Source organism: Molothrus ater, chromosome 21, assembly GCF_012460135.2.
Source record: "Molothrus ater isolate BHLD 08-10-18 breed brown headed cowbird chromosome 21, BPBGC_Mater_1.1, whole genome shotgun sequence".
In the NCBI taxonomy this organism is placed as follows: domain Eukaryota; kingdom Metazoa; phylum Chordata; class Aves; order Passeriformes; family Icteridae; genus Molothrus; species Molothrus ater.
Genome location: NC_050498.2, coordinates 3,585,926 through 3,609,824, shown reverse-complemented (window position 1 = coordinate 3,609,824; position 23,899 = coordinate 3,585,926). Strand labels below are relative to the sequence as shown.

At 44.7% G+C, this 23,899-nt stretch overlaps 2 protein-coding genes across 5 annotated transcripts in view; one reads left to right on the top strand and one right to left on the bottom strand.

Moving 5' to 3' along the window:
• The window catches only part of RFC2 (replication factor C subunit 2), a 210,729-nt gene that overhangs the window by 33,994 nt on the left and 152,836 nt on the right, over positions 1–23,899 (bottom strand). The window lies entirely within an intron of this gene.
• The window catches only part of CLIP2 (CAP-Gly domain containing linker protein 2), a 99,111-nt gene that overhangs the window by 20,492 nt on the left and 54,720 nt on the right, over positions 1–23,899 (top strand). For all 4 annotated transcript variants that reach the window (XR_008508764.1, XM_036394974.2, XM_036394975.2 and 1 more), the window contains exon 2: positions 11,406–11,626. Coding sequence is in view for 3 of the 4 variants with exons in the window: in XM_036394974.2 (XP_036250867.1) it covers positions 11,515–11,626 (112 nt within the window). In the remaining variant the exon portion in view is untranslated. The remainder of the gene's footprint in view (positions 1–11,405; positions 11,627–23,899) is intronic.

Sequence of the window (23,899 nt, the reverse complement as noted above, 5' to 3'; positions counted from 1 at the left end):
TTGTGTCCAGCATTGCTCTGTTCCATCAGCACAGCAAGCAGGATGCTTGTGTGGGGACAGGGGATGGGACTTGCATTTGGTGTCCCACAGGGAGAGAGGGGGTTTGGTGACCTCAGCTCTTTCAGGAGGTGGTACCAGTGGTGTAACCCCCTGCTCTGCCCCTCAGCTGGCACATTGGCACTGTTACCATCCCTCAGTGTGCAGCCAGGACATCAGTGACCCCTGGGGCAGAGGGAAGCAGGAGTCCTGGCTGTCAGTGCTGGGTCTTAGCTATGGGTCACTAGAGATTGGATCTTTAGAGGTGTCTTCCAAGCCAACTGGTTCTACCATAGTCTGTATTTACTTTTTAGCTTCCCTACTGCTTTATCTTAACACCCAGAGTGTGAAGGTGGGTTAATTATTCTTTAAACTTTTGGGAGCAGTTGCTTTGTTTGAAGGGATGAGATTCTGTCAGCTCACAGTATTTGGCATAAAGTTTGTCCCTGGCCTGGTGAGGTTGCCTGGGATGCAGCCTGCACAGGCTGAGTTCAAGTGAGGAGGCTTGGAGCAGTCAGCTGACATGACTCAGAGCTGGTGAGAACTCCCCAAAGGAGAGCATTGCTTGCTCACAGTGGCACAGAGAAGGCAGAGCAAGGGCAGAGCTCTGCTGGGAGCTGGGCACAAGGGGAGGGGGTCAGAGCTGTGCAAAGAGCACAGGTGGGCAGAAGGCTGGCTTGGATAAATTGGGACTGACATTGGGGCTTTCCTGGGCAGCAAAGGCTGGTAAAGGAATGAACTATCTTGTACAGTGGTTTCACAACTCTTGGGAAGGGGCTGCAGCAGGGGGCAGGGTTGTGTATTCCTATCCTGCATCCCTGCCTGAGCTTTCGGCAGCTGTGAGAGGCAGGGCCAGGTTTCCCTTGGTGTTTGCCCTAGGGTTGTTCTGAGGAGATTCTGTAGTAGATGTTACACCTGCAGTGGCCCAGGGCAAGGCTTTGTTTCATCCTGGGATGACCAGGTCTCCATCACAAACAGGATTGCATTAACAATGGTGCCTTTTCCTGGTGCACTTGAGGGTGTGTGTGTGGGCACTGGACAGCATTAGTGGAGCACAGTGAGGACTTTAGGGACAAGCCCAGTGTATCCCAAGGTACACCAGAAACTTGTTGCATCCTAGTTGTATTAACCAAATCATCTGCAAGTTTCAAGTGGTGCAACTGCAGCGCCATCAGACAGGCTGGCCTGCAGAGCCTGCCTTGTAAAAAGGGGGGAAAATAAGGGCAGGAGGGACCCAGGTCCTGGTTTTGTTTCATAATCAAAGTTCAGGACAGAGGTTAGATTATAGAAATGCACAAGTTCGAATATATGTATTCATCTGAACTCCAGTTAGTAACAGATAAAGTGCCAGAGTGAACTTTGGTGCTGTGCTAAATCAGCACTCAAAAGTGAGGAAATTCCAAAAGTTCAGATCCTTCTGCAGCTCTGCACAGTATAGCATGGCTGGGTTGTTGTATAGCTCATATTTAATTAAAGAAATTGTTTTTCCAGCAGACAAATGCCAAGCCGTTATAATGGAATATATATGTCATGTATCATTGTGTTTCCTGCACTTGGCTTGCTCTCCTCATGTTTCTCTTCCAGATGCTGTTTTTGACAAATAAGACTTTCTGTGAATAGGGAACTTGGATTTTATCAAAGCCTCCTTCTCTAATGGAATAGAGTGGTGATAAATCAAGTCTGAACTGACCTGCAGGACAGCAGTTGTGAAACCTCTGTGTACATTCTGTTCCCTTCCTGCAACGTTGGTGTCGTGTCCCTAATGAATCTCTGCAGGGACACTGTCCCCTGACCCCAGGGATGAACTCCAGGGAGCAGAAACTCCTCCAGAATCAACACCATGTCCAGGATTTTTCCCACAAATTAGAGATAGTTGTGCTCTGCAATTAGTACAGAACTGTTGCTGCCTGCTGTATCAGTCCTCAGGAGGCATTCTGCCAGTGTGAGGAGCACAAGCTCATCCAGCCCATAAATTGCTCCACAGGTTATGTCGTGACTTCCTTCAATGTACTTTGGCTGCTTCTCTCTGCACTTTGCCTCAGGATTTGCATTGTGGTTTTTAGAGTGCAATAGGAGGGGTTTGCATATTGTTCCTTTAAAAAATCTTGTTTTAGAAGTAAATCACAAGATGTTTGGTCTATCACAGAGGTTAGAATTAGTTTTAAAAATACCTGAGCTTTTAAATAAAACCCTTCTAGGCTTTCTCTTGGCATTCTGTGCTAGTTTTTACAAAGTTTGAGTGAGCAAGAAGACTAAACACACCTTCTCTAGAGGTTAACAACACTTCACACTTGTCAGGGAAATTGTCATGACAATGGAGTTTTATGGCTGAAAACCTATTTGAATTCTCCAACTGCAGGAGAGAAAAAAGCTGATGGCTGACAGAATCCCTGGTTTTCACTACATGTAACTGTGAGCAGTATGCTCTTTTGTGAAAAATGCCAATCACTTGGTTTTTTAAAATTTTAAAAGTTTAATAGTAATAAAATGGTTATGAAAATAGCAATATAATTAGAGTAATAATAATTTGGACAATTAGGTTTAGGACAATACGAGACAATAAAAACAAAGAGTTAGGGACAGTCCAGGTACCTCTTTCTGGGCAAAATAAGCCCGAAAAAGGACCCATGTTAACAGAGGATTAACCCTTAAAAACAACAGCCTGTTGCATATTCATACACCTCATACATGATGCAGAAATTCCATTCAAACACAGGATTCTGTCTGGGCAGAGTCAGCTTCTTCCTCTGAATGCTGATGATGTCTTCAGGGCTGAGCAAGGTGGGAAGAAGTTAATTTCTTTTGATAATGGAGCAATAAATTCTTTGAAAGATTTAGGTGTCCTATCTCAGTGGCAGTACCTCATTCCTCTCTTTTTAAAGAAAGTATCTTACATAGCATAGTTTCTATTTTAACATTATGTTTAACCTAAAACTATATTTAACACACTACTCAAGAAAATTAATACAGCATCACTTTCTAACATAACACATACAATATTCATTTTAATATTTGCCAAAAGCCAATCATAAAACATGCATTTTTCACACCTTTCATTCTTGCAGTACTCTATCTCCATTCCCTCTATGGGAGAAGGAAAGGTTTTCTTGGGAGAGGAGTCTGACCTTAATTAAAAATGAGTGTTTCTCATTTCCTGTATACTTGAGTTAAGTGCAAGGATTTACTCCTAATCTGCCACGTGCTTCAGAAATGGGTTTCTGCTGGCTTGTCAGGAGTAACTAATCAGAGAAGTGAGAAGGGAATGGCACAATTACCTTGGATGGGATGGAGCATCTTAAGGAATTAAAAGATAAAATGGCCTTTTCTTCTCAGCATAATCTCTGTCTCTATCAGCAAAGCTGCAGTTTGACGTTATCATATCCTGTCTCTGATGGGATTCATTTCCTGGCCCTTTCACACAAGTCTGGCCTTTGGATTTGGATTTCAAGGCAAAATTCTGTCCTTGAAATCCCTAACCCACCTTTGCAGCATGATCAGTGTTGGGAGCTTGGGGCACCAAATCTTTATTTGCTCTTGTTCCTGGTGTGGGACATTGGCAGTAAAATATCCAGGAGTAAGAACTCCAGGAGATGGGGCTTTGCTGCCTGAAAATCTCATTTTTCTGGGAGTGGGGAAGGTGCAGAAAGGCTTGGAAATATGGAGTGGATGCAACCAAATGCTCAGAAACAAGACATAAAATAACTTTAAAAAAATCAGTACCATTAGGCCAGTAAAGGTTTTATATAAGGCCTAATAAAAGAACACCAGATTTGGCTCTTTTTGCCTTTATTCTGTGAGCTTATACTCCAGTGATCAGGGGCTCAAATTCTTCTCTAGCATTTTATTTTCAGGGAGATGCTGAGCTTCACCTCCTGTTTTGAACATTTTCAGTGCCTGATGCTGAAGGTTTCTGCCCTCAGTGGTGGTGTTTGATTCAGAGGGGCAGCAGGGGTGGCTCCAGGGCTGTTCTCAGGTGGGTTTGCTCTCACCCAGAGTCCCACAGGCTCTGACAGAAGTCAGGGGATGAAACCCAGTGACTGTGAGAGAATGACAGACAGAATATCAGGGGATGATACCCTGAAATCTCTTGGAGGCTAATGCAAGAGTCTATGTGTACATTGAACCATGATAGCCCTGAAAAGGGCTGAAATTCCACTTGCAAATGTGCTGCATCCCAAACCCTGGTGTTCCTCATCTGTAGCATGAACATGGGGAAAGATGGAATAGTGTTTAAGTAATGGCACAAGCAATTGATTCTCAAAAAGTTGTCTTAGATACTTTCTTGTGCTAACCTTTCCCTATCCAAATAGTTGTCTTTGAAGCCACTGATTATTTGCATAAGTCAAAAGTCCTTTAAAAAAAAGTGTTGTTCTGTTTCTCTGCATTGTTGTTATCATTAACATTTCAGACAACATGATAATGTTGATTTCCCTCAGTCTGATAATTAAATGCTGTTCTTTACCTTTTTTTCCTATGAGCCCCATCCCTAAAAAGGTCTGTGCATCTCTGGCTGATTGAAAAATTCAAATTTAATTTCTTCCATGTGAATTTTCGAATTCAGAAAGTTAGAAACCTGAATCCAGACCAAACTGTTAGAGCAGTATTCAGATCCAGCTGGCTGGAATTCCACATGGGTCTGCTCTTGCAGTGAAATGCCCAGGGTGTCCTGCTGGGTAAACACTTCTTCCACCCAGATCCAGCCAGAAGGAAGCACCAGGCACAGGATGAGATTCAGGCCAGCTCAGTCTGGTGTCTGGAAACATGTTCCTGTGTCTTGCAGTTGTTGTGAGTCGAGGTGAAGAGATCCTTATTTTGTGTGTATCCATGAGGGCTTTCCTCTGGGGAAGTGTGCTGGGTCTGGGTGTCTGCTTTGTGACTTTATTGCTGTCCTGAGTAGATGTTATTCCATCTGCCAAGTACTGCTGTGATTTGTACCATTTGCTTTCCTCGGGGTAACAGGGATGGATGAAGCACAGAAGCTGTCTGTGGATAAGCTGTATGGCCAAAAACTTTTTCTTCCAGTCCTTGGTTTGTGTTATTATGAAATTATTCAATTATATCAATTATGAATAATATAGAAATAAATATACTAAAATATATATTATATACATGATTTATTATATCAATTAATAAATTGATATACTAAATAATATATTTATTATATAAATTATGAAATAATTGACCCTGAGCACCTCCAGTTGTTTGTTTTAATGTGTGCTGCTCTCATGTAATTATCCATGGTGCTGGCCAGGTATATCCAGATATATTGCTCCTGGTGAAAGGTATTTCTTGGCTGTATGTCTGTACTTAGTTGAGAACAGTTCCTGTCTCAGTTTTGGAGACAAATTTCAGGAGATTATACTCTGGAATGAGTGTTTCCTCTAAAGAGAAAAGGGCTTCAGGAACTGCCTTCTGCCACTGAGAGAAATTGATACTAGTGAGAAAAAATCCTTAAAAACTGTTTATTAAAAAAAAAAAAAGAAAAAAAGGGAGGGGGGGGGGGTAAAGGATTGCATAAATACTAGATATGAGCTCCTATGATAGGAACTTACCCACCTACAGCAGAACAAAAAAAGCCAAAAATGCCCAGGGAAGAAAAGGACAGGGCTGACACATGGCCTGGATAATGGTGACAGGTCCCTTTGTCTGTGTGAGGGAAGAGGAGCTCAGAGCAGAGCAGATGGGAGAGCTGCTGAATTTCCTCACAGCAGCTGAAGTTGTGGGTTTAGTGCTCTCTTGGTGGGTTTAGTGCTCTCTTGGTGGGTTTAATGCCCTTTCTCGTGGTGGTTCAGCTCCTCCAAGCTCTCCGGTTCAGAGTGGCCCTGCTGCTCCCTGGCCGGGCTGAAAAAGAAAACAAGCCAAGGCAGAAAGAGTTCAAGGGAACAAAAAACCAAAAAGGAGGATTCCTGGTACAGCCTGCAGGCTAGGGGAAGGAAAGAGAAGAAAACTCTTGTTTTAAGCTAGCAAAAAACCCAATCCAACAAGAGGAATGAGGCAGCATCCCTGGAATACACTGCAGTGAGACTGAACAGAGCGATGCCAGGCTGCGACCCCGGCTCCTCTTAAGGATACCACCAAAGTTCAGGGAATAAAGCAGATGAGTATGTTAAAAACTAGACCAGACTGCTGGTACTAAAAGTGATTTCAGCATTTATTCTAATAAAAAGAAAGGCCTAAAGCAGGGGGCCCAGGCCGAGCAGGAGCATTCCCAGCGGGGACGGAGCAGCCCCGGCGCTGGGGCCGCTCAGCAGCGATGGCCCCGATGTTCCAGGTGGAGCAGCACAGCTTCCCTGGGTCAGATGCCCCTTTTTATCCTGATTTTTGTCCCTTTGGATTGGTTTCTGTTTGGATCCTTCATTTGCATGAGGGTTTTAGGCCTTGATTGGCCCATGACAGTTCTGTCCAGGCTGGCTCCTGGTGCACTTTACTGAGGTGTGTTATGGTACCTTGGGTGCTGTATTTCTTATAACTGCCCTTTGAACCCCTTTTACAATATAACAATCAAACTAACAGTACATGCTTAACAACTATCAACTATTTTACAACAGTTTCCAACCCATTTTTAACAAGTACATAAGGTATCATCATAAGTCACCCCAAGACAGTTCCCATTTTTAATCTGAGCCCATATAACTCACATTTCCCAGCCCACAGCACCCAAAGCACACTGGAGGGAGCGATCCCAGGCTGCAACCCTGCCCTGGCTCCTCTTAAAGATACCCCCGACATTCTGGCCATAAAGCAGATCAGTACATAAAACATCATAATAAAATTACCCCCAGACAGTTCCCCTTTTTGAATCTGAGCCTATGAGACTCACGTTCCTGGGAGCACACTGGAGTGAGATTGAACAGAGTGATCCCAGGCTGCAACCCTGCCCTGGCTCCTCTTAAAGATACCCCCAATATCCTGGGCATAAAGCAGACAAGTGAATAAAATATCATCATAAAATCACCCCCAGACAATTCCCCTTTCTGAATCTGAGCCGATGTGACTGACATTCATCTGTCCCCTTTTCTGGTGGAAAGATGGGGAATGGAATATTTTGGTTGTTTGAAGCTGGGTTTGGTGTTGTGCATTCCTGGGATGCTTTTCTTGGTTGTGGGAACAGACAGAACCATTCATCCTGGCATGGAAAGACTGCAGGAAGAATCTAGCAGAGATCTAGAAAATGCTTGTTGTCTGTCATATCTTGTAAAGGAAATAAAAACAAAATAAGCAGAGCTGGTGGCACTGGGGTATCTAGAGGAGCAGATGGGGTTTTCTTTACAGTCTATCAGGAGAAAGTCACATTTCCATGAAGTTTTGCAGGAAGGCAAAGTGTGCAGCTTGTGCAGGTAATATGGGGTGGAATACAGGAATGATAAATCACATAGAGAGAATAGAAATTTTCTGTTGCCCTGAAAGTTTCTGGATAGAGCTTGAAGCCTATTATGGCTGGTTTCAGCACCAGGGAAGAGGGATGGCTCATGTGTTTCTTACACCACATATCTGCCTGTGTTCAGCCTCTACTGCTGGGAGCAGATTTTTTGGAAGAGCTGGAAATAGGTTATTCAGGAGGGCTCTGCTAATAGAGCCTGTTGGGAAGCTGAGGGTTCTGTATAGGAGCTCAGAGCATGTTGTTACCTCTAATGGAGCAGGGCAGTGCCCTGTGGAGATCCTGGCCTGTGTCCCAGGCCAGGGATATTTCTGCAGCATAAAGGCTGCATCACTCAGCCAGGAACTAATGTGGGACTGGGATGGCTCAGGCAGCACTGCTCTGGGTGGTGGAGATGACCTAATGGTGTCATTTGGAAGAGCTCAGTGTTCAGAGCTTCCTAAAAATCAGCTCATGTATATTTGTGCTGAAGTGGGGGAGAAGCTGGTGACAGAGGAGGAGTATTTGTCCCTAGCAGCACGTACAGACTTCTTTAAAAGCATCCCAGACGTTTATTTTTATCTGTGTAGCACTGACAAACTGCATTTATAGTAAAATTTACTCCACTTCATCCTTATTTCCCTGTGTGATGATGAATGTGCAGGGTGTGCTGAGGCAGCTGTCCCTGGCTGTGGCCAGCCTGCAGCTCGTGACAGTGACCCTTCAGCTGGAGGGGTTTGTCCATCAGACCCTCCCCAGGAGCTGTGGGCACCGCCTGGCAGGGCATCTGCTCTGGCTCCCAGTGGCATTGGAGAAGGTTTTCAATCTGTGACCCCAGTGAGTGTGGCCATGAAGTGTGTGAAAAATGCGTATTTTATGATTGGCTTTTAGAAAATATTGAAATGAATATTATATGTGATATGTTAGAAAGTGATGCTGTATTCATTTTCTTAAATAGTGTGTTAAACATAGTTTTAGGTTATAACATTATGTTAAAATAGAAACTATGCTATGTAAGATACTTTATTTAAAGAGAGGAACGATGTACTCCTACTGAGATAGCAGCCACAGGACACCTCAATCTTTCAGAGAAAGAGAATTTATTGCTGCATTATCAGAAGAAATTAACTTCTTCCCACCTTCCTCAGCCCTGGAGATGCCTCAGGATTCAGAGGAAGAAGCTGACACTGACCAGGCAGAATCCTGTGTCTGAATGGAATTTATGCATCATGGATGAGGTGTATGAATATGCAACAGGCTGTTGCTTTTAAGGGTTAATCCTCTGTTAATCTGTGTCCTTTTTTTGGGTTTATTTTGCCCAGAAAGAGGTACCTGGACTGTCCCTAACTCTTTGTTTTTATTGTCTCATATTGTCCTAAACCTAATTGTCCAAATTATTATTACTCTAATTTTATTACTCTTTTTATAACCATTTTATTACTATTAAACTTTTAAAATTTTAAAACACCAAGTGATTGGTGTTTTTCACAACCTGGCTGTATTTCAGGATAAAAGCATCTGTCTGTTCCAAGGGGAGCATGATTAGCAGCCTGTGGAGTTCATTTGGTTTTAGTATCAGTGTGTTGAAAGCAAATGTGTTTGTGTAAAGATTCCTGGCAGAAATATTTATGTGGTGGGAATACACTTCCTGTTGTTTCTCTCCCCAGTGTAAAAATATCCAGTTGTCCTGAGAAAAAGCAGAAAATCACAATATCCTGTGATGGGAGGGGACAGCTGATCTTTAGGGATAATGAGAATGTGGAGAGAGGATGAACTGAAGTTCCTGTTTCCTCAAAGATGAGCACAAAATAGAGGAACACACTAAATTCACTGTTCCCTAAAGTTTATATGGTTCTAGCTGCAAAGTTAAGGATCCAGAGATGCTCTCTAACAGAAAATTGTAAAACTGTAAAATCCTTTTATTTTTCTGGCACCTTTTCCTACTTAAATTCTTCTTTACTGCTGTTTTTTCCTTCTCTGTGTCTTTTTATCTTCTTATCCACATTCCTGGTTAATTCAGCCAGCTGTGTGGAAGCACCAGCAGCCCCAAGTTTCTTAATCCTGAGTACACCATCCAACCTTGTAACCAAAATTTAGGACCAAAAAATGAATAAATTCAGGAGTAAGGCCATGTTGTGGAGAGGGCAGACTTTCAGGCTGGAGGTGATGGATGCAGATCTGTAGGTAGAGCACATCACCTGCCAGCAGAGGAGTTAGAAATCAAGCTTGTCTGTAAAATCAAAGCCAGCCCTGGGCAAAATGTGTACCATGAGATGGAGTGGGTGGGAGATGCCACATCTGATGGCTTGACAGATTACAGGAACCTGCCTGATCAATGTTTCTCACCTCTAAATTCAGTTCCTTGTCTCCCTGTTTTATGCTAACCAGAGCTGGAAGCTGCAGCCTCCTGTCCAGCTCTGACAGCTGTTCCCACCAGCTCTGCTGCACAAAGGCTGGGTTTTTCTCTTCCTTAAGAAGAGTTTCTTGCTCTTGTCTGTTATTCCTGCTGTGGGTGATGTGATTGGAGCATCCAGCCCTGAATATCTGCAGGTGTCTGAACCCAGCCCAGCTATTGAACACCTTGGTGGGCACATGGGGAAAAGGCTTTAATCCCTCAGTTTTTTGCTCAGGCTCCCTCCCCAGGATGTCTCTGCTGATCCCTCCTTTCTCTGTCTCTTTAAGCTGATGTAGGATGACTGACTCTTACTGCACTTTGGTGTTTTAGATATTTGTGAGCCCTCAGGAATACAGCTTTGGAATTCTCCTTGTGGTTTTCCCTCTTCTGTGTCTGCCTGCAGCTTTTCCTGGAGCCCTGCCAGCCCTCTGCTCGCTCTGCCCCAGCCTCTGTTCAAGTCCTTACTCATGCCTCAATCATTTCCCATCCCATTATTGCAATTCCTCCTTGCAGCATCTGTAAATCTTTGATTCTCAGGGGTGCTGCCTCTTTCCTTTGCCCAGGAAAGAGTGTCCCCAGTTTCTGGCTGCTGCTTGGATTGCTCTCCTTGCTCTTAGGTTGGCATTGTCCCTGCTTTACTCTGCTGCCACCCTTTTTCCTCCACATTCTAGCCTGCTGACTCCCAGCCTCAAGATTCCTTTTGGCTGATAGGCTCATTTTTTTATTATTTTTCTTTATCCATTAGGAATGTTACTGCTTTTTTTTTTTTTTTCTTTTAACAACTTAGTCACTTCCTTTATTTTTCCTTTCTTGTCATAAAATGTGCTTGCTGATGCAACATCCTTGCAAGGAATTTGGAGGTTTTATTCCATTTGCCTACTGGGAAGGGCAGTGACATAAGGAAGGGTTGTGACTTCACTAATGAATAATTGGTAGAGTTAGGCTTAAGTTTCAGGAAATTTGGGGTTTTGTTTTTCTTGTGGTTTTTTTTTTTCCTCAAATTTTCTTGTAAATCTATAGGGCCAAATGCCCTTTTTTCTGTGATAAGATTTTGGATTTGTCTTTAAGGACAGGAGCTGAAAACCCCATCTCAGACACTGGCATCATCCTTCCTTCCCCTGCCAGTTTGGAGAGGCTGCCCTGAACATTCAGCAGAATCAGGAAAGCTTTTTACCTCTCAGACAGTGCTTTTAGTCAAGGGGGATAATATTGGTCAAAATTTGCTTTAGCATGCATGAAACCCTGGGCTGTGCATGAAGGGTGGTGCCTTTTGTCAGGGCTCTGACAGCACCACAGAGGCTTGGCAGGTGCTGAACTGAGGCTTTAGGATTTAAAACTAGTCAAAACCATTTCAGTTACTCAAATCCCAAACTGTTTTAAATTCTTGTTTAATGGCTCTGGGAAGTTTCACCTTTGGACCAGGACTTTGATGAAAAAAAATGTAACACTTAAGGTGGGAGATGAGGGAGGTGATCACCCTGGTTTTATAGGAGAAGAAATGAAAGGTTCTGACTCCCCTAGGGCTGTGAGGACAGAGCTGGGCACTGCTTTTTGGGAGCCTGGTCCATGCTCTCCTGCTCATTCTCAATCTGATTTCTTTGTGCTCTTCTCCCTCAGGTGTGTGACCATGGAAGAAGAGGTGCACCATCCAGAAGCCTGAGCAGTTACAGCAGGACCGCTCTGGAGACACTGGCAGCAGGAGCCTGAGATACAGGAGAGAGGAATCATGCTGAAACCAAGTGGACTTAAAATCCCAGGCAGGGCTGGGAAGCACTCCAGCCCTGTGGGACGGGCATCAGGGACCAGCACAGCTGCTGCCACCACTGGCTCCAAGGAAGGTGAGGGCTCCATGCAGGGCATCAGCTGCTCCAGGGACTGCCTGGCCTGGAGGCACTGGGCTGGTGGAGCCAGTGTTCTGTGGGATGTGAAATTCCCATCTGTATGTGGGTCGAGGGATCAAAACAAATGTACCAGGGTGAATAAATGGGCTCCCTCTCCCAGGTAATGCACAGAACTGGCAAGTTGTGGAGTGGGTGCTGTTTGGGAAGATGAAGCAGGAAAGCCTTATAATTATGATTGTCTGGCAAAAGATTTTGAGAATATGGAAACTATAAGTGAGACTGAAATGAAAGCAAGCTTTGAGATACCTCAGTTTCTGAACAACTGGAAAACAATGGTGTGGCCAGCTGAAGGTGATCCCCTTTTGATGGAACAACACCCTCTGCTTGCAGACAGGCCCAAGGGTCAGAGCAGAGCCTACAGCTTGGCAGAAGGGGCCCAAAGAGGAGTTTTTGGGGTTTAAAATGTAACACAGTATGGGAATGTAATGATTCTTATAGGCTGTATGTAAATGCTATAGGATTTGTATCTTGTACTAGATTGGTTAGTGAGAATGAGAATATTCAACACAGAAGAAGATTTATGGTATTGTAATGGGAACCTCGCTCTCTCATCCTCTTCACCACACTCTTGCCTTCTCTCTCTTTACCACTGTGCAAACCCAGGGCACTGGGAATGTTTCTCTGTCTGCTCTGAGGGTGCCCTGACCCCCAGGGCAGTACTGACTTTGACCCTCATTCATGGAGAAAGTTTCCTAGGCTTCAAAATAAACTAGAATCCACAAAAGTGTGATATAGATTGCAGAGAGCAGTGTAGGTGAATCACTTGGTGAGAAATTGAGGTTCTGGGATTTTTAGTGTGTTGTGGATGGAAGCAAGATGGAGGGCACAGGGTGTCATCCTGGGCTTCTTCATGGGTGTAGGTGGCATTTTGTAATTGGGCAGAAAAGTCCCCATTGTGGGCTCTTTGGGATCAGTTATTGGGTTAAAAAGGGAAAATAATCTAGGTGTCAGTTCTTAATTGGATAGTTTAGTCTTAAAAGACCTTGTAGCAAGAGATTGTTGGCCATTTTTGTGGTGCTTTTCCAGTGCACTGAGCCTGGTGTGGACAGCGTGCAAAACTCTAGATAAGATAATAATAAACAAGAACCTGAAGACTGAAAAGATCCAGTGCATCTCTTTCCTGATACAAAACCACTCCAGGAGGGTCTCCCCAGACAGGGCAGCCCCCTGGGAGGGCCCAGCCTGAGTCCCAGAAGTCAGGGAATTGGCAACAGGTACCCGACAACCTCCCTCTTTACCTCTCTCTCCCTCTCTGGGGCCTGCTCTGAGCTGTGGCTGGCAGCTCCCAGCAGGGCCCTGCACCCAGGCCCTGTGCAATAAACCACAGGTTCCTGACCTGGCTGCAGAGATCTCTGCTCTCCATCCATCCCCACTGTCCTGCCCCTGATGCTCCTGCAGGGTGGGAGCCTGATAGATCCCCTGGTGGATCCCCTGGTGGGTCCCCTGATGGATCTCCTGATGGATCCCAGATTGATCCCCTGATGGATCCCAGATTGATCCCCTGATGGATGTCCTGATGGATCCCCTGGTGTTCAGGGCTGGCAGAGGTACCTGTACAGACACTGACAAGGGAAGGGCTGTTAATTGGGCAGATGGGAACCTCCCCATCACCTCAAACACTGCCCTGCAGCCATTGCTATTGGCCTGAGAGGATGTAGGAGTAATAACTGAGCACTTCAGGTGATTTGGCCTGTGCTGTTTGTGTCAAATTAATGCCTTTGTTTAAACAGAAACACTTGAAGCCCTAGGATTTGAATAATGACTTGCCTTCACACACCTCCACATCTTGCAGTTGTTGATCTATATCCAGTGTATACAAAAGCTATGCAGACTGTCATTAGTATAATTAACACTTCGAAAAGCAGTTGAGGGTGTGTTTTGCTTAGGATTCATTTTTATGGCTTATTGACTGCTGGGTTTTTTTTTAAATTATATATAATTTAGTAAATATTCAAGATGGGAGTTTTGTAGGTAATTTTCTTTCATTTCACTTTGTTAAAAAAGGCTTTCTTCTTGCTTCTGGGGAAACACATCAGGATGATGTATGTCCTATCAAAACTTGTACTTTCACTATATTACACTTTCATTTCAGAAGGTCACTTGTTGCTTCTTGAGATCTGTCAATCTCTTGTCCTTATAATTCAGACCACTTCCTACATGCCTGGTTACTTTGCTATGTGTTTCAGTCTACAAAATTTAGCAGAATCAGGAAAGCCTTTTGATCATATTGGTCAAAATTTGCTTTAGCATGCTTGGACAAATTAGTCTGGGATAATAATGCTGCAAAATGAGAGTCACCAGGCAATGCTGTCTCTTGTCAGAGTAATGCAGAAGTGTTAATTATTTAATCAAAACAAAAGGTTTTGAGGTTCCTGGGCACATTGGGATGGTGATTCAGGCACAGCCTCTGCATGGGATGTTCACACAGGCTCTGCTTGCTGCTGAGGCACTGACTCTGCTCCCTCATTGCACATCAGGGGCTTTGCTCATGGATTCCTCCAGCTGAGCTCTCTCTTCTTCCAGTGACCAATAGTGTAGGTGTAACCTCTGCCACTGTAGATTCTTTCCCCAAACAGTTTTGTACAAGCCACAGCTCCAACTTGGCTTTTTGCACATCTGCAAGGTCCTGTTTGAGGGGCCCATCCCTGCTTGGGGTCACGGGCAGAGTTCCAGATCCTCTGGTGTGATACAGCCCTGTAGGGATTGCCAAGGAGCTGCTCTTCCCTTGCTGAGGACTTGGCCCTGTGTGTGGATATCAGCAAATGTTTGGATTGCAGTTTAGTGTGAATGGGCTTTTAATATTAGAAAGCCTGATTTCTTTATTTTGTGCCCAAATCTAAGATAGTGAGGTATCCTTTTATTTGTTTGCTAGAGGGAAGCATAAATTGACAAAGGAAAAGTTTGGGATAGGTCGGGTTGTGTATTTTGGATAGGTTGCATAGTTTGGATAGGTTAGGTTGTGTATTTTGAAATTATTCTTCTGACCCTGTATTTTTGAATTTCCCCCTTGTTTCTCCATGCCCTCAGCTGTGATTGAGAAATGAACCTGAACTCCAGTGATGTGCCTCTGTTGTTCAAGATGGGAGTTTTGTATGTCATGTTTTTCATTTCACTTTGTTAAAAAAGGCTGTATCTGCCCTGTTGTGACTCCCTCGAGGTGCTTTGGTCTGGATTTATAACTGCAGTATGTTGTGGAGTTGCTTTCAGTTGATTTTAATCACATGAAAAACACCAAAATGAGGCACAAGATCTGAGGCCTCTCTTCCCCCCAGAGGCTTTGTAGTGGCATCTCAGCAGGCACAGCTGGTGTGTGTCTTGTGGTATGAAAGGGTCAGGCAGTGGCAGGGTCAAGGCAACCTCTGGGCTGAATGCAGCTCCTGTTTGCTGGAGTTCCTTTGTGCCTTGCTCAGCTCCAGCCATCTGCCACCAGGGGATGTGCAGCCAAGTGCCCTGGGAGGCTCCAAATGGATTCTGACCTTTTTTTGAGGAGTTCTGAGTTTTATCCCTGGAAAAAAGTGGGCATGGAGAAGGGGAGAGGTCTGGAGACGGTGGGTTGGTGCTGTGTGACAGATGTACTGCTGCTCCTCTGCCTCTGAGGACAGTGCAGGGGGCTTTTGGAAATGGCTGAGCCATTCTTGAGCTCTGAGCCATTCCTGAGCCATTCCCAGCTGGAAGGTGAGAACAGAGCACAGTGGGGTTGTTTAAACAAAGTGGGCTGGGTGTTTAGCAGTGGTTGGGCTGTGGTGTTGTCTGTGGCACCTTCTCTCCCAGGGTCCTGCTCAGGAACTGTGTCCCTGCATGGCCTGCACCTGCTCTTCCTCCTGCAGAATTCTCCAGAAGTCTGGCCAGCTGCCTCTTGCTGCTGTGAGCAAAGTGTGCATCCCAGAATCCTGCTGCCCTGCCTGTGTGCCCTTTTCTGAGAGCAGCAGCATCTCTGCTGCCTGTGGGGCCCAGCCCCAGCACAGTCCCAGGATTCAGCCTTTGGTAGGGGGAAACTACAAGGGAAAATACTCTTTTTTTTTTGTGTTAAAGTGGTTTAAATCTATTCCAGAGCCACGTGTCCACATCACTGAAAGCTTAACCATAGCAGGCACTGATGTGAATTTGGGGATGCCTGCAGCCAAAGAATCTGGTGGTAGATGGCTGTGGAAGCTGGATTTAATTTAATTACATTTCCTGGGATTAGTCAGATCTGGGCCACTAGATTTTATATGAGGTCTTGAAGTTGTAAGAAGGAGTCTCTGTGTGAGGTGTTTGAGAAGCCCTGCAGACACCATGAGCTCCATGACCTGTGTCTGCACTGAAAGTGCTTCCTGGGAGGCTGACAAGGTTTTCCTGACTCCACAAAAATTCATTACATGCCCCTGAACTGCTGCCTTACTCCTTGCCTCTGCACTTACCCTCCTCTTTGCCAGCCAAAGGAGATGTCTGCATTTTCTGGAGCTGGATGGAAGAAAGCCAGAGTGATTTGGGTTACAAAATTCAGAGCTGCAACACTCATCTATATCAATTTTCTACCTGGGTGGAGGATAGAAATCTCAAAAACCTGAAATGTAGTTGCAGAAGAGAACCATAAATCTAACAAAGCACAGAATTAAACTGCAGCAGTGCCCAGTCTGTTGCCTCTGAGATGTTCCTTGGCTCTGGGAGCTTGGGGAAAGACCCCAAAAGGAGATTATATCTTTCAGATTGCATGATAAGAGAAGATGCCTGCTCTCCTGTTGTACCTGAGATATGTCAGAGCCATCAGCTGAAAATGAATTTTTAAAAACTTTGATCCTCTTCCCCTCCCATAAGTTTATCAACCTTGTCTGCACAAGTGCAAGTGGAGCTACTTCCCTTTATTCTTACTCTGGAATACACAAATTGCTTTGATTTCTCCTTTCTCTTTTCCCTGGTGTCCTGTTCATATTCTTTTGTAGAAAGTCAAGTGTCTCTTATCTGTCTTTTATTTCTTTCTTCTTTTCTCAGGCATGGAGATTCCTCTTCAACATTTCCATGTACTCTTGACAGCTCACATCTATGTACCAGAAAAAGGGTGAATGCAGATGGGAGCTGCTGTGAATTCTATAGAATTTCACAGTTCATGGCTGGAGGTTTCTATAGAGGCCAAATGTGCTGTAGTCACACAGAGCCAGCTTGTCACACATGCTGTATCAGAGTTATTTCTCCTGAAAACACATTCAGAGTCTGCTCATGGAATGTCCTGAGTGGAGAGTTGTTGTGTCTCCTTACCTGAGCTGGTGCTTTCACAGAGCCATGAGGAAAAGAGCTTTAGTCTGGGTTAGGTACATTGGCTTGCTTTGGTTGTGTTTTTTTTTTTTAAGAACAGAAATTGCCATTTCCTCTGAAAGTCAGTGGGGAACTGGCAGCTGACATGGACTCCTGGAAGAAATTAGCCTTGAGTAATGTCCATGCTGGCTATCCCCCTCCCTCCTCTCCTGTAAAGCTGAAACAATGGAAAAAATAAGTTCTGCTGCTTTGCAGTAACTATTTTCCTTAACCAGACTGAAAATTCTTGTCTAGCTGCCTTAGGAGAGCATTTCCCACAAATGTGTTGGCTTATTTCCCATGTATCAAGTGAATAAAGTCACTGCTCTTGACCCCACATTTGAGACAGGTTTCTGTGCTAAAGGTGTGGGTCATGTGTAAAGAGCTCAAAATAATATTTGGATTTCTTGTTACAAAGCTCATATGTCTTGGTTCCTTTCCCACCCTCCTCCTGGAAAAGCCTGGAAAAAGATGGAAAGAGAATGGAAGCTGTGATGAATGGGCCCACAGAGCCCTCCCAGCTGGTGGAACAGGTGAAAGCTGCTGGGAAAAGAAGCATTCACATTTCAGAGTGGGTTTTGTCTGCTCAGAGCAGTGTTAGAGTGACGTGTTTGGAGGAGAAATTTGCCTTTCATACTTCATTTGGCTGTCAGCTGGCTCTAGTGTTTGTTTATGGTTCTTAAATCTCTTGTTCAATTAAAAAATCTAGCAAAAGACAGAGGACAACAGAAATACTTGTATTTGCAGATGGGGCTGGGCAACACTGAGACTTCAGTGCTGGAGGCAAAAAAGCCCAAACTTACTGAGTTTTCTGTGAGACTTATGTGCATCCAGTTAGAATCCAGAGTAGACCTTGGGTTTTACAGATGGATCCTGTCTTTCTGAATGGGCAAGTGCAAATATCTGTCACATGAATTTCATATTTAGGCATGGCTAACAATATCAAAACTGTTTTTCAGCAGTTACCTAGTTTTATTGCCAAAAACTATGCTTTGAGAACTAAACTATACAGCATATTGCTGGGAGCCTGGCAATGCCTTCTTGTTTTCATGTAAGTGTACATGCATTATTTTTCATGAAGAATAAATGCACAAGGCTAACCATGTTGGCATAGTGTCTGCTTCTGCAAACACTGTGTGTTGCTTTTGTTCACTGAAAAGAAAAGTGAAGCAGACTGGAACGTTCCCAGGGCCATTAAAGAGAATGGGATGACTGGCTCCATAGGGTAATTAAACTAAAATATGCTGTAATGAGGGTTTGGTAAGGCTGAGCTGGGTATTGGATCCTGGTTGGTTGCACTTGGGGTTTGGGTGCTGATGGGCTCAGCTTGGTCCCTGCTGGGGACAGTCACTGCTGTGCCCCAGGGCTGAGTTTGCATGAGGGGGTTAACTTCTCTTCTAAAGTTTCTTTTCTAGAAATGTGATTATATTCTGAGGGCTGCTTCTTTGAGACTCAGGAGTTCTGTGGCCAAGTCTCTTTTGATCTGTACCTGCCTCAATTCTGCTGGAGGATCCTCAATCTCACCACCACCTTGGCTTTCTTGTGCATTTACTGCCTTGCTCTTGCCTTTCCCAGTGGAAAATCTTCATTCCTTTTTATTTATCTGCCACAGTGTTAGCAGCAACATCTTGGTAAACTAACTTGGAAATCAGTTGTTTGTCCCTCGAGTTTCTCAGGATGGTTTTTAAGTTAAGTTGGTTGGATGCACAGCAGTAAGAAGCAATTTCTGTTGCATCTAGAATTTTCTGTGGTAAAAAAGAGGGAGGGATGGTGTCCTTCCTGGGGAATTTATGCTTTAGTATAAAGAGAGAACTTTGGGAGGTTGTTCTCAGGTAATTATTGATGGTTTGGTGGTATTTTAACACAGATTTTTTTTATAAAGCTGCAAGAAACTGCTGAGGCTCTCTGATTTTGTATCAATCTATTAATTCTAATTCCCAAATAATTATTAAAGACACTGAAACCACTGTTTTGCCTGTGACAAAAGAAATAGGATTGTAATGTCCAGAGCAGCTGATCGACTGGCACAGACATAGGGACCTAATTCTTGTCTGTCCAAATGCTTTGTGCCTCTTGATTAATATTAACTTGGGGTGTTGTGTGCTGGTGAATTGAGAGAGGAGACCCCACATCATGGGGCCAGAGGCTGCTATTATTTCTAGCAAATGTTTGGTTTTGCTGTTTTGCATCAGGCCTCGTGGAGTGATTGGTATTGTCAGCTCCCATCTGAGTGCTGTCCTCAATTAAATGCACACAGCAAGCCTGGATTAGTGATCCTGCTGGAAATGTGTCATTGGTGAAGTCTGGTGAGCTCTGTGTACAATTCCCTGAAAGGTGGCTGTAGGCAGGTGGGGTTGGTTTCTTCCTCCAGACAACAATTGTCAGAACCAGAGGACACAGTCTTAACTGCACCAAGGGAAATATAGGTTGGATATTAGGAAGAAGTTTTTCACAGAAAGAGTGATAAAATACTGGAATGGCGGGGAGGTGGTGGAGTCCCCATCCCTGGGTGTGTTTAACAAAGCCTGGATGTGGCACTGGGTGCCAGGGTTGAGCTGAGCTGTCAGTGCATGGGTTGGACTTGATCTTGAAGGTCTCTGCCAACCCAGTGATTCTGTGATTTGTGTCAATGGCTCTGTGTACACAGTGTCCTCAGTTCCTTGGGGAATTAGGAGGTTGAGGTGGCAGTGAGGTGTTTGAGGATCAAATGCCTCTGGTGCAGTGTCAGCAGATCAGCACTCCAGCAGCAGCCAGAGCTGCAGGATCCAGTCTGCACAGGCAATCACCTGGTCAGGGAGTTAACAGGTATCTAAAAGAAAACAACATTGTTTTCAGGGGCTGAACAGGAAAAACTGCAACTGAGAGTTGCTGTTCTGCTGCTCCAGGGCTGAGGTACAGCTGAGGAATGGGAACTGCAGCAGGCATGGGGGCAGCTCTGCTGAGGGATCATTAGGGCCTGAGTGTGTCCCCTTGTCACTGCTGGCGTTTGGCTGAAGTGCCCTGTGGGGGTTATGTCCCTCCATCCACCAGTCACTCATGGACACAGATGCTGTCCTGAGACCCTGCATGCTTGTTCTCATCCTCATGGCACATCCTGTGCCAAAGTTTTCTGGCTTGGTTGTGGACTAACCACTTGGCTGTTTGCATAGGGCTCGTGTTCAGCTCATGTGCCTTTCCTGAGCTGCTCTGCCTGCCATCCTGCACCCTGAAATACCTTTTGTACTGGGGTTTTTGAAGGTGGAGGTTCCTCCACCCTTTCTTGTTCCCCTCCAGAAGGGAAGAACCCCCTTTGGTGGCATTCCTCTCCCAAGAAGTGATTCAGTACATTCCAAGCAATATAAAGGGGCATTGAATCAATCTTAGTTTTATCAGCTTTACAGGTAACATATAGAGATAACTGTGAGTCTGATTTTAATTGTCTTAATGATTAGATGCTCTTAGAAGGATTTGATGTAGTTAATCCTTGATATTCAGCTCATTCATTGTGGGTGAGGCATGAGCACACAGCAAAGACATATGGAGGTCAGACACCCTCCTGCTCTCTCTGTCTGTAGCTCTTCACAGAACAGCAGAGAGAGAAAATCTGCTTCTCACAGATGTTCAGCTTATGGAGGTTGGAATATAATGAACTGAATCCTATTCAGCTGGGCTGGGGTGTCTGCAGTGGCATCACTGTGGTTGTGCTTATGCCCATCAGAGTGGGGATGCAGCTTCAGGGTGGGATCAGCTCCTGCATGCGCTGCCTCCAAAAATTGCACTAATCCAGCTAGAGCAGATTAATCATTAAAGCCCTGAGCCAATATTCATTGAAATTAAAGGAGAGATTCCCTTTGGCATAGATGGATTTGGGATGAGAGGCTGCAGAATTAAAGTGGCATCAGACTGTTGGTACATAAAATTTCCCAGAGGTTGGAATTAACCAGCACACGCTGACCCTGCATGTGAGCATCTTCCTTGCAAGCAGTCTAGTAGGTGACTTGATCTCCACAAAAGCCTTAAAACATTTAGAATACAAATATTATTCTCTATTTATTTTAAGTTCAGTAGGATATTTACTTTTTAATGAAGATGCTAGTAAGTAAATTAATATCCTGGTCCCATAAGAGAGAAACCTTTTTTATGCAGGAGTGAGAACTGTAGGAAAACACTGTTTTATCACAACACTCACTCTAAAATAATAAGAGTTGTCAAAATTGAGCTGTCTGTGACTTCAGCAGCTCTATTTAAAATACAGTTGTTTTAAAAATACAGTTGTTGGTCTCTCTGCTACAAAATGTGTTTGGCAATGCTGTTTTCCAGCACAGTAAATGTGTGTCCTGTGTGCTGCATCTGCACTGTGGACCAGAGGATGCAGCAGAGCCCTTCACTCCCTGCATGTGTTTGCAGAAGTCTTTGTGAGAAAGGAAATGTTTGTAAATGGGGACTTTAAAATGGTCTCAGAGGAAGGCAGTGATGAACTTAGCCATGAGTGCCTCTTAAAAGCTGAACCTGCACCAAGGTTCAGGAGTTAATTTGTGTGGGGTAGTGCAGTTGTAGGGCAGCAGGAGTTAACTCTGCTGCAGGACTGCTCCCAGCCTGCTTGAGGAATTCCTGCCAAGCAGGAGCTGTAAGTCACTCTCACTTTCTGTAATTATAAGCTCCTATGCACACATGAAACCTCTCTGAATGCCTCAGCACCGCCTGTAAAGCTTGAAGGCTGTGACAAATTATTACAAGTATTACCCATGTTTTACACCAAAGACAACTTAAAGAAGGAGGTCTTGCCCATGCCATCCTGTAAGTCAGAGGTGAAAGTGGAAGTTATCTTGGCCAGCAGATTTTTCTGGCTTTTTGTCCTCCCAGTCCTGGCACAGGAGCAGCAGCTTCCCTCTCTGATGCCACTTCCCCTCATCCTTTCCACTGAGTGAAGTGTTGTGTAAACATCAATTGCCTTTGGGATTTGGCTGAGGGTGTGCAGACACTGAACTCTAGGGTAACTTTCTGTCCTGCACATGCTTGCCTTATTTCACACTTAAATCTGCACAGTTCTTTGGGATTCATGTCCCTGAAGACCTCAGGAGCCCTTTGTATTGCTGTATAACTTATTTCACAGAAATACTTCCTACAGAATATTTTATTTGGAGGTATTTGCTCAGAAAAAAAAAATTGCCAGAAATTAGAAGTGTTTGATGGAGATTTGAAGAGAAGAATTTCAGGTGAAGGTGGTATGATGTTGAGAAAATTCTGAACCCTCAAAAGGGCTTGGGGGTATCATCCTCAGGGACTGACTCTGTCCTGGCTGGGTGTTCAGAAGATGAAAGCCTAAAACTGATCATCTGATAAAGTGATGAAGAAGTGGCATGAGAGAGAGTCATAATCCACATGTGAGTCTTTCCTAATAGTAAGGAGTACTGGGAATGAGAGCAGAGTGTGTGCTCAGGGTGCCCAGTGGGGCCTGTGCTCAGTCTTCAGTGCAGCCCAGCTCCTCAGTTCCCAAGCTGTATCTGTGATCTCTCACTTCACATCATCAATTTCCCCACCACCACTCCTGAAGTGGTGTATGATGTCATTTCTGGTGGTCACTGAGGCTTAGAGCTGTTGGGTTTGAGAACACTTGCTGTGTTTATGTCATAGCTCATGTATTTTAGGATCAGATCTGGGTCATGGTCATGTTTACTTTCAAAAAAAACAAACAAAAGACATCCACTGCAAACAGGTGACTTGGCTTTTCTGCCAATGATGCCTGTTCATGTACAGCTCATTGCCTTTTGAGTTGGATACTTAGCTGTTAAAGCCAGGTATTTGGAATGAAGTCGATAACTCAGTGTTAATCTGCTGTCAAATATCCTTTTTATTAGATTAGGCAAAGCCCAGGCAGCCCAGCACACCCTGCACTCTGTGGAGCTGTGTACAATCAGCCCTTTGTGTGCTGGGCAGCCTGCTCAGTGCATGGGTGTATGGCTGCAGGAATAAAGGCTGAAGGAGTGATGAATCAAAGCTGTGTTTAGCACACTGCAGCCCCACAGTGTTTGGTGCCCATGTTTGCTTGGCAGTGGTCATTTTTACCTCTGCTGTGTTTCCTCTGGGATCTGGGGTGCTGCAGGAATCTCCCTCTTTCAGGGGGATGACTCAAAGAGATGGTGCAATTGTACTGGTGTCATGTTTCTACTGAGGAGGGGAAAAAACTACATCCAGGGGAGGAGGAATGTGCTTGTCTGTCTGCTGGTGCCATCCCAGTGGCTCAAACTCTGCTGTTTCTCAGCATAGCTGGTCACACTGAAAATCAGCCTCTCAGCATAGAGATAAGGAGCTAAAAAAGCATCCTCCTTCATTCTTGTATGTCACGTGTTAAGTTTTTCTACTTATCCCCTCAAGAGCAGCTGCAGACAGGGCATGAGGAAATGTGGCTGCAGGCTGGCAGCTCTTGTAAAGAGCTGTGAAGATTCCAACTCCTGCCAGAGGGAAGCAGAGCAAAGTAAAATTCGAAAGTCAGAGAAAAGCTTGTGGCTGTACCAAAGAAATATTTCTGAGATTCAGCAGGTAGAAATGAGAAGTGGTTTTCTGTCAAGAGAAGGGGAGTGAGGAAGATCTTACTGCTGTGCTGAATTGCTACAAGTCTGGCCCTTATCAGGGGAGATTCCATGGTGCCAGCAGAACACTCCCTGCCTGAGCTTCCATTTGCACAAATGCACCAAATAAAGGATGCTTTGAGCCTGAGCTGGGGGACTGTGGGCCTGTGCAGTGCTCAGAGTGCAGTGGGAGCACAGGTGTGAGTGGCACAGCTCCTCACCTGTCACACCAGGGAAAATCTTGCTCTGCTCTGGAGCTAATCTGACCTGCCTGGGGTAGCCAGGTCACTGAGCACTCTGAGCATACACCAGAGGTTAAAATGCTTGTTCCACAGCTGGAGTGAATCCCTGAGCACTCTGAACATATACCAGAGGTTACAGTGCTTGTTCC